The 10873-nt window shown below is 52.7% G+C and overlaps 1 protein-coding gene across 5 annotated transcripts in view; it reads left to right on the forward strand.

Annotated features, from left to right (window-relative positions):
* The window catches only part of DEAF1 (DEAF1 transcription factor), a 53902-nt gene that overhangs the window by 12203 nt on the left and 30826 nt on the right, over window positions 1–10873 (forward strand). For all 5 annotated transcript variants that reach the window (XM_006164427.2, XM_006164431.2, XM_006164428.2 and 2 more), the window contains 3 exons: window positions 3828–3954; window positions 5855–5983; window positions 6488–6616. In XM_006164427.2, coding sequence (XP_006164489.2) covers window positions 3828–3954; window positions 5855–5983; window positions 6488–6616 — 385 coding nt within the window. The remainder of the gene's footprint in view (window positions 1–3827; window positions 3955–5854; window positions 5984–6487; window positions 6617–10873) is intronic.

The following is a 10873-nucleotide window of genomic DNA, read 5'->3' on the forward strand; positions in this document are numbered from 1 at the left end:
GATTTTCGCTATAGGGCGCATGCGCTCGCCAGACAGACAGAGAGAGACATAGAGACAGAAAGCGAGAAATCACCCCCCAAGGGGGATGGTCACGCTACAATCCCTTCTCCTCCATTCTCCTCTCGGGATCTTGGGCACGCACATACATGTGCCTGGCGTGAGTTTAAGCCACTGGGTCTGGGACGCGAACCGCGGTCGACTACGTGGGAGTCCAGCGACATAGCCATTACGCTAACTGCTGGTTCCCTAGGCCATATTCTTTGGGTGAAAAACTAAATGTTCTAAAATTTTCTAGCTTGTGTGTAGATTTAGTGTGATTCTAGTGGGAACAATTTTGTGAAACTAAAATAATTTTAGCATTCATTTAGAAAAACTAATACGTGAGGGCCAGCAGGTAGTATAGTGGGTACAGCACTGGACTTCCACATGGTCAGCCATAGTTTGAGTCCTAGACCTGGTGTCTTGAAACTCATGCCAGGCTTGTGTACGTGTGTGCCCAGAATCCTAACAGGAGAAGGGATCGCGGTGTGGCCATCCCCCCTGAGCAGTGATCTCTCACTTTCTATCTCTTTCTGTCTCTCTGGTGAGCACATGCACCCTGTAGCAAAAATTCCTCAGAAAAGAAAAAGAAAACCTAATGTGCAAGACTTTTAGTGAGCTTGGGGACCAGCAGGTGGCGTGGCGGTTAAGGTGCTGGACACTCCCACATGGCTGACCACGGTTTGAGTCCTGGATCTGGTGGCTTGCTTTCTCACTTTCCCTCTCTCTCTTTCTCTGTGTCTCTCTGGTCAAATTAAATGAATGAATAAGTAAAGTTGAATAAAATAATTATTAAAAAAAAAAAGACTTTTAGCAAGCTTGCAGAGCTAAGCGGGGATTGGGGGGAGGTTGCTGGCTGCACCGGGAGGTCTAGAACACACCGCGAGGTCACTTCCTCTCGCACTGAAGCGCTGCAGTATGTGGTGGGCGCAGTATGTGGAATGTGGTGTGCTGAAAACACGTGCTGATGGACAGTCAGAGTCCTGCATCCTCGGGGAGACATACTCAGCTGAGTAGAGGTGTTACTTTTTCTTAAGTAGATCTAGAGTTTTCACACGATTATCATCAAAACCCCAGCTAGATTCTTTGAAGAAACAGACAAGCTGATTCTAAAATTTAAATGGAAAGGTAAAGGAAATCAAATAGCCAAAGCAGTTAAAAAGGTCTAAAGCAGGCAGAATCCCGCTACGGGGTTTAAGACTTCCTGTGTTGTGTCGGGGATGAAGACAGCCTGATGCTGGCAGAGCGAGAGACTCGGCGACCCAGGGAGCAGACCAGACGGGCCAGACGGGGACTCTCAGTAGACCTCCAACCGGTGATGCTGGAGCGATGGGACATTGATAGGCCAAGAAATGAACTCTGGCCTAAAGGTATACGAAAGTGAATTCGAAGTGGATCATGGATCTAAAGGGAACTAAAGGTTTTAGAAGATGCACAAGAAAATCTTTACGACCTAGGGTATCCTTAGACCATAGGGTTTCTTAGACATGAAACTAAAAGCATATGTAAAACCAAAAACCAATAAATTACAAGATGTGAATCCCTACATGGTCAGCCAGAAACATGCAGGCACGTGTGTGGGTACCCAGGGTCTCATGAGCTGGAGAGCTGGAGAAGGGACTGTGGACTGACTGGAGGCTTGGATTCTATCTCGCCTTCTCACTGTCACATGCATGTATGCGTGCTCTGTCATGAATAAAGAAAAAGACATTTTAGGAGAAATCAGTAAGTTAGACTTCTTTACATTTACACTTTTGGGGGTTGGCAGGTGGCATGGTGGTTAAGAGTGCTGGACTCCCACATGGCTGACTATGGTTTGAGTCCCAGACCTGCTGGCTTGCTTTCTCACTTTCCCTCTTTCTCTCTCTCTCTCTCACTCACTCACTCTGTCCCTCTCTAGTCAAATATAAATAAATAAAGTTAAATAAAATAACTCTTCAAAAAAATTAAAATTAAAACAAATTTTTTTTGACTTCCACTTCTGGAATGGTGATTTGAGGAGCTCCATAGATCCGCTCCCCAGAAATAACCATAATTGGTGAAAATTATGAGAAAAAGTCTTTGGAAGTCGTCCTAGGGCATATAACAAAGAAACATTTATGTAAGGAAGTGTGAGGGGACCAGCAGTTAATGTTATGGCTATGTCACTGGACTCCCATGTAGTCGACCGCAATTGGAGTCCCAGACCTGGTGGCTTAAATTCACGCCAGGTGCATGTGCGTGCGCGCCCAAGATCCCGGGAGGAGAAGGGATTGCAGTGTGGCCATCCCCCCTGGGGGGTGATCTCTCGCTTTCTGTCTCTGTCTCCCTCTGTCTGGCGAGCGCACGTGCCCTATAGCAAAAACCTCTCTCTCAAAAAAAAAACAAAGGTACTTTCTGTTTTGCAGCACGGGCTATGTTTTTTTTAATTGCAAAGAATGTGTGCGTTCACCAGAGACACAAAAGGAGAGAAGGAAATCTTTCCCCAGTGGGTTTGGTCACGCCACAAGCCCTTCTCCTCCATTTCCCCACCCTGTTGGAATCTCAGGCATGCTGGCACCTGCTGATGGAGTGTTCCCCTGGCCACTGCGGCCAGGACCTACAGTACTAGCAGCCATGTTTGATCCACCCCCCTGTGGGCCTCCAGAAATGGCCCACGGCACTGATATTCATATAGGTGAATATATATATATATTTAATTTATTACAAGGTGTTCCCCAGAGAGAGGGGGAGAGAAAGCACCCCCTAAGGAGGGCGGCCATGCTGCAGTCCCTTCTCCATTCTCTCAGGGTTTGGGGCGCACATGCCTGCATGTTTTCCAAGCCACCAGGTTTGGGACTCAACCATGTAGCAGCCATGTGGGATCCAGCCGCCTTACCCACGATGCCACTGGCTGGCCCCATATATTCTTTTAAAGGTTCTTTTTTGTTTTTCTTTTTTCGTGGTAGAACTTACACATGCACACATGAGTGAGAGGAAGAGGGAAGAAGAGACAGGAGCTTGCTCTCCAGGATCTGGGCCATGGTCCCCTGCTAGCCTGCTGGACCTGGAACTCATGCATGCCCGCCACCTTGCGGCTGACCAGGCTGGAGGGTCAAACCAGTCACGTGGGACCCAGCTTCTCCTGTGTGTGTTACCACTGCTCCAAGGAGCCAGAATTAGGTGTTCTTTCTCTCACTCTCTCTTGTATTTTTTATTAAGAGAGAGATTTTGCTATAGGGTGCGTGTGCTCGCCAGAGAGACAGAAAGAGCGAAAGCACCCCTCCACCCCCGTGGGGGATGAGCACGCTGCAATCGTTCATTCTTCTTTCAGGATTTTGGGCATGCAACATACACACGTGCCCGGTGTGGAGTTATTTTATTATTATTATTTTTAATAAATTTATTCATTCATTTATTTTAATTTGAACAGAAAGACAGAGAGAAAAAGGAAGTGAGAAAGCAAGCCACTAGGTCCAGGACTCGAACTGTGGTCAGCCATGTGGGAGTGCCCAGCGCCTTAACTACCACGCCACCTGCTGGTCCTCCGGTGTGAGTTTTAAGCAGCCAGGTCTGGGACTCGAACTGCGGTTGACTACGTGGGAGCCCAGCAATGTAGCCATTGCACCATCTACTGGTCCCAACGCCGTATGTTCTTTATACTACAGTATCTTTTGTCATTTTAAGAAATTCGAGTCCAAAGGGAAGTACGGTTTTGAGAGAGCTTGACGTAGCGCTGGCGTGCCACCCGCACGGTTGGAGAGCGCGGTACTCAGTAAGGAGCCGGCGACACATCTCACCAGCATCACCCACTTTGCTGTCCTCCCCAGAGTGGCCCGGTCAGACTCTTCGTACCTTACAAAAGGCGCAAGAAGGAGAATGAAATGCCCACGACTCCGGTCAAGAAGGACCCCCCCAAGAACATCACGCTGCTTCCAGCCACTGCCGCCACCACCTGTGAGTCTGATGCCCGGGGTCTCCTGCACCCCCGTTCCAGAGCCGACGCCGTCTGTGTCCCTCCCTTTCCTGACTGGGCCCCGTGAGCGGGGGTCCCGGGTTCAGCCCTGCCTTTCTTCCCCGACGTGGGCCGGCCCAGAGGGAACCGTCCGGTGTCCCGGGAGCCATGGTGCAAGCGCTTGGTCCGTGCTCGGCTGAGCACTCCTGACCCAGGTCTCCTCACGTCCACAGCAAGTGCTACTTCTTTTTCCTTTTTTTCCTTTATTTTTATAATTTTTTTTTAAAAAAGGTCTTAGCCATAGGGTGTATGTGCTTACCAAAGAGAGACAGAGAGGGAAGTGAGAGATCTCCCGTCGGGGAGGGCCGGCCGTGCTGCAGTCCCTTCTCCACTCTCCCCCGGGATCTTGGGCACGCGTGGGTTTCAGGTCACCGGGCCCGGGACTCGGCCTGCCACCGGCCATGTAGGACACCGGCACCTTCACCACCATGCCCTCTGCCGGCCCTCTTTATTTTCTCAGTTGCTAGGGGGTATGTGTACTCGCCAGAGAGACGAGAGACAGAGAGGAAGTATTTTCTTGGGGGCAGTCATGCCACAATCCCTTCTCCATTTCTCCATCCTGTGGGGACTCGGGGCATGCCTCGCATGTGCCTGGCATGTTTCAAGCCACTGGGTCAGGGATTCAAAGCACGGTCAGCCAAGTGGAATTCCACTCCCTTTACCACCAGGGCAGGGGGCTGGGCAGGGGGCTGGCCCGGCAAGTGCCTCTTGGTGAAACGGACGCAGCCTGTGAGAGCCCATGTGCCTGGGAGGCCTGCTCCCTCCCTGGCATCCAGACAGGTCATCCCTGGGCACCGTCCTAGCCGACTGTCCCTGCACTGTCAGCAGCCGGCAGGGTGCGGTCCTGCTCTCGTAAAGCTGCCGTGTGGTCTAGGAAAGGGGAATTAAGGGAGTGGAGAAGACGCTGCTTGTTTTTTCATTGTCAGAGACAGGAAGAGACAGCACACCCCAAAGTGGTGTGGTCCCGCTTATTTCTTCTTCCATTTCTGCATCCCGTCCAGCTGTGGGCTACAAACACGTGTGCCTCCAGCATGTCTCTCAGACTGCCAGGGGCTGGATTTGAACAGCAGTCAGCCATGTGGGACCCGGTCTCCATACACAAGGCTAGACTCCTGCACTAAAGGCAACCAAACTGCCTTTTTAAAAAATTTGTTGGGACCAGCAGTTGGCATAACGGCTATGTCGCTGGACTCCCATGTAGTTGACTACGGTTCGTGTCCTGGACCCGGTGGCTTAAATTCATGCCAGGCACGTGTGCGTGCGTGTCCAAGATCCCGAGAGGAGAAGGGAGGAGAAGGGATTGGGGCATGACCATCCCCCCTGGGGGGTGAAACTTTTGTTTTCATTTTTAAAAACCTGTTCATTTATTTCTTCCATGAGAGAGAGGCAGGTACTTCCAGCAGGGCCCCCACACTCGTCCAGCCCAGGCTCAGCGGGTCCAGATTTCAGATACGCATGGGCTTGCCTTGCTCAGGGAGACCCGGGCGGGAACCCAGGCCTTGTTGTATGGGCCCAATTGCAGCACCACTGTGCCACCCCTGGCCTTCAGACTACAGAAAGCTTTAAAAGCTGTTTTAGATTTTGCTTTATTTTTGTTCTCTGGCCAGGTACTGTCGTTAAAGTAGTGGCCAGTGCATGTTGTCTGCTGCCCTGCCCCCGGCCTGGTTTTCTGCGCAGGTGCACAGAAGTCACTGGTGGGGGTGGGTGTACTATGTCCGTGCTTCGGCTCCTGAGGTCCCCTGAAGCCTGTGCCCCACGAGGGGGCTGCTGTGCGGCCAGCACGGGCCTGGGTTTTATGCCCCCCGGCTCTGCTGAGCATCGACTGTGCCCCTGCCTTTCCAGTCACCGTGACCCCCTCAGGACAGATCACTACCTCTGGCGCTCTGACCTTCGACCGGGCATCCACTGTGGAGGCTACCGCTGTCATATCAGAGAGTCCGGCCCAGGGCGACGTCTTTGCTGGAGCGACAGGTCAGTCCCGGCACCTGCCTGACCACCTTGCCTCGTCGCTGCTGGGCTGTCCTGCAGAGAAGGCCTTGAGTCGCGACGAGTCTGGGCTCGGGAATGGACAGGGAGCAGCGTGGGCCGCAGAGTGTGCGTCTCAGCAGGTGGGGTGGGGGTTGCTCATTGGTGGCCGAGACCCCGTGAGTAGCAAAGCCGAGGCCTCCCACTTGCCGACTCCGGCCTTAGACCAGGACTGCCTGATGAAGACGTAACCCGAGCCCCATCGCAGTCGTAGCTAGTCCAGCAGCCATGCGAGGCACGCACGTGAGAGGTGAAACCCGTTTCCGGGATGTATTTTACCTCACCTGCCTGTCCAAGTCCTGTGTGCCGATCTAGACTCGCCACGCTGAGGGTACAGTAGCCGTGTGTGCCCGAAGCCCTACAGCGCACGGCACTGCTTTTCAGGGCCCATCTGAGGTCTGCTGTGCCGGCAGTGGCTCCACGGCCCCTTACCCTTCCTCTCACCAACAGTGCAAGAGGCCGGCATGCAGCCCCCGTGCAGGGTGGGCCACCCCGAGCCACACTACCCTGGTTATCAGGACAGCTGCCAGATCACACCCTTTCCAGAAGCGGCGTTGCCAACATCACACCCCAAAATAGGTGAGTGTGAAAGAGTTCATGCACGCGCAGGCTCCTGTCCTCCCAGCTGCTTCTCATGAAAGGGCTTCCGAGTGAAATGGGGCTCGTTTGGCTTGTTCCTCTTGATGTTCTGGGTCAGGATCTGGCCGACCTTGGCCACCGCCTGTGTTTGTAAATAAAGTTTTACTCGAACACAGCCATGCCCATTCATCTGTGCATGTGGAAGGCCACTAGGGCAGAAGCTCCCAGAGACCCAGTGGCCCACAAAGCCGAAAGCAGGTAGGTAGGTACTGTCAGGCCTTCCAAGAGGAAGTGTGTGTGCGTGCCTCCCTGAGCTGCCCTCCGCAGAGCACACAGAGCAGGCCGTGTCTGCCGCGAGCGTGGAAGGCCCATCGGTTGCATCACACTGCACGTGTGTTCTGACTGGTTCTTCATTTTACAACACCTTTGGACACATTTCTGTGTCATTACGCTGTCTTCTTAATCATCATCATTCCTTTTTCTAAGAATGATTTTATTTAACTTCATTTATTATTATTATTTTAATATTTCCAGAGAGAGACACACCAGAGTGAGAGAGAGGGAAAATGAGAAAACAAACCTCTAAGTCCGGGACTCAAACCATAGTTGGCCATGTCTAGCGCCTTAACCACCACACCACTTGCCAGCCACAATTATCATGACTTTTAAATTGTTTATAGGGCATGTGTATTTGTCTAGGAGAGAGAAGAAAAGTGAGAAATCTCTCCCCAGGGGAATGGCCACATTGCAGTCCCTTCTCTACCATTCTCTTGGGATTTGGGGCACGCACACACACACACACACACACACCTGCCCAGTTGTGTTTTTAAGCCGCTGGGTCCAGGAATCAAACCACACAGTTGTCCAGGTGGGATCCAGCTACCTTGTCTAACTGCTGCCTAGCTGGGCTTACACTGGCTTTTCTTTTCAATTTTATTTATTTCTTCTATGAGAAAGACAAACAGAGAGACAGGCACTCTCCACAGGGTCCTCACGCACAACCCACTTCTCATCTCACCCAGCCTGGGTCATGGGCACAATGTAACCTGGCATGCACAAGGAGACCCTGGGATTCAAACCCAGGACCTTCCCATGTGGGTCCAGCATCACGGAGCATTGCATACCACTGCACCAGTACAGCTACTGCTGGCTCCATTGCACTTTCTTCTCTTGTTTTTTTAAAAGAATTATTTTATTGGGAACCAGCAGTTAGCATAATGGCTATGTTGCTGGACTCCCACTTAGTCGACCACGGTTCGCGTCCCGGACCCGGTGGCTTAGAACTCACGCCAGGTGCGGGTGTGTGTGTGCCCAAGATCCCGAGAGGAGAATGGAGGAGAAGGGATTGAGGCGTGACCATCCCCCCTGGGAGGTGATTTCTCGCTTTCTGTCTCTGTCTCTCTCTGTCTGGCGAGTGCACGCGCCCTATAGCGAAAACCTCTCCAAAAAAAAAAAAAAAGAATTATTTTATTTAACTTTTAGGGTTTTTTAAAATTATTATTAGTAGTAGTATTGTTTTTGAATTGACCAGAGAGAGAGAGGAAAAGCGAGAAGGCCAGGCCACCAGGTCCAGGGCTTGAACCGTGGTTAGCCATGTGGGAGTCTCATGCCGCTAACCACCACACCACCTGCCGGCCCCCCAGTACACTGTGTTAAAGGGGCGTTAATCAGTACGCTTGTTGTTGAACCTTCTGCTCGCGGACATTTGCACATTTCCTCTCTCTCACCCCATTCATAAGATTTTTTTCCCCTTAACATTTATTTATTTATTGTTTTTTTGTTTGTGACTTTCAAGCTGTTGGGTCTGGGACTTCAACTATACTTAGACATGTTATAGTCCAGTGCCTTAACCACCATGCCATCAGATTATTATTTTTTTTAGAGGTTTTCGCTATAGGACGTGTGTGCCACCAGACAGACAGAGAGACAGAGAGACAGAAAGCGAGAAATCACCCCCCGGGGGGATGGCCACGCCGCAATCCCTTCTCCTCCATTCTCCTCTCGGAATCTTGGGCACGCATGCACACACGCGCCTGGTGTGAGTTTAAGCCACTGGGTCTGGGCTGGGACTCGCGGTCGACTATGTGGGAGTCCAGCGACATAGCCATTACGCTAACTGCTGGTCCGATTTTTTTTTTTTTAAGAATTATTTTATTCAACTTTATTTATTTGTTTATTCATTTAATTTGACCAGAGAGAGAAAGAAAGGGAAAGTGAAAAAGCAAGCCAGCAGGTCCAGGACCTGAACCGTGGTTGACCATGTGGGAGTCCAGTGCCTTAACCACCCTGGCACCTGCAGATCCCTGTAAGATTTTTAAAAGCACTCACCTCACTTCCATTCACTTGTCTACCCCTCCTCTTCCCACTGGAGTGTCACGTAAGGTCTTCTGCCTCAGTCTGTTGCCGTGTTGCCCACAGAGATACCTGAGACCAAGGGCTTTATGAACAAAGTCGAGGTTTACCTGCAAACTCATGGTCCTGGTGGGCAGTCCAGCAGCATCACGTAACAGCAGGAGGCAGAGCTCGCAGCAGAGCCGGACCTGCTCCGTACCCCCGTGGGCTCTGCCTGCCTTGCCTCCTTGCCCTGTGTGCACCCCGGAGGTCGGTGGCTGGGGCCCCTGCCCTGATGACGTTACCACACCGGGGACACCGTGCACAATTAAGTTCTCGCTTAATCCTTTACAATAGAATCAAGCCCCAACACATGTACCCTTGGGGACATCTAACCACCATCCACCAAGGCCAAACTCCAAAACAGGACTCTTCGGGAACAAACCATTATTCAAACTGTAACCACCTCTTTCCCCCAAGCCCACCTGCCGCTCCAGCCTCACCCTGGGGCCTATGGGGAGCTCTGTGCTAGGCCTTGGGCCACGTTTACCTGTCCCTGTAAATCCTGCTGGGGGTGTGGGGGGGCTTGATGTTTCAGGCCCTTCTCTTGGTCACCAGCTGTGAAGTGCTTTTGTGTTCGATGACAGTGCATGCACGTGACAGAGAGAGAAGTGACCCTTCAACAGGGTTTTGTCGCACAGGGACCCCGCTCCAGCCCTCCCCTCTATGGGGCCCTGGGTGGCACGCACGCACCGGGCATGTTTTAGACTGACACGGGGATCCGAGCCAGCGGTCAGCCTCCTTCCAGTCCTGCAGGGCGTTGGCATCAGTGCTGGCCCCAACCTCATGAGGTATTTATTAACATATAAAAATTGTTTTGAGGGCCAGCAAATGGCATGGAGTTTCGGGCGGCTGATCCCACGTGGCCACTGTGTCCCTGTCACGGCCCTGGTAGACTCAGGCTTGCTGTCCTGCTAACGGCTCGTAGCTCTTTGAAGTCATTTGTTCTCGGACCGTCCCAGACCTGGCCGAGCAGCTCTGTAGACTGGCCACTGTGCTCTCTGACCCGCCATTATTCTGGGCACTTCTTAGTTTCTGCTACAGCCGGATGTCGGAGGCTCAGCTCCAATTTTCTGTTCCTCTAGGAGTTTGGCCCTTTGCCGAGGGCTAGGGCTGCCCGTGCTATGCATCTCCCGGTGTTTGTCCGGTGACCTCACGCTGGGAGTGACAGGAGGGTCTTGTGGAGCGGTGCCCGTCGGGGCTCTGTCCCTGCAGGCCGGAGGTGCTTGTGAGCGGCGCGGGCCTGGGTGCGACGTGTCTCGCGTCTGCCCTCGGCTGAGAAGTGGGGAGCCGTGTGTGCTCACACGGGCAGGCCTGTGCTCTCCATCTGGCTGTCTGTGCAGAAAGCCGCAGTCGCACTGGTGTCTCTAGGTCCAGTCCAAAACCACAGGGCTCCTTCCAGTCCCCTCCCTGCTCACGTTCGTAATTTGTCCCCCTGCACAATCCTCCCATCTGGATGCAGACGGCCAGGAAGGCTTTCCACTGGGGAGGCACAGAGCTGGGCCCCTTCTGTTCTTCGTCTGCTTCACTGCTGAAGGATTTCAGAGCCACGGCCCTGGCCCGGCCGTCGTCCTCAGGGCCGGTCCCGCGGTGTCTCGCGGCCTCTCTGCACGCAGTGGGAGCTCTGCTCGCAGCCTGTCTCCTGTGAACACCCAGTCTCAGATGTGGTCAGGCCTTCCTGGTGGAAGCCCAGCTGGTTCTCTCTGGTGTCGGCATGTGAACTTTCTTTCTTGCGGCCAGAGGGCACATGCCCACAGAGAGCGAGAGATAAAATGTCCCCCACGAGGGATGGGTGTGCCGCACCCTCTCCTCAGGACGGCGGGCACCCATGCCCAATGTGTTTTCGAGCCACTGGGCCAGGACTGA

The sequence above is a fragment of the Tupaia chinensis genome, unplaced genomic scaffold (genome assembly GCF_000334495.1).
Source record: "Tupaia chinensis unplaced genomic scaffold, TupChi_1.0 Scaffold143624_1, whole genome shotgun sequence".
In the NCBI taxonomy this organism is placed as follows: domain Eukaryota; kingdom Metazoa; phylum Chordata; class Mammalia; order Scandentia; family Tupaiidae; genus Tupaia; species Tupaia belangeri.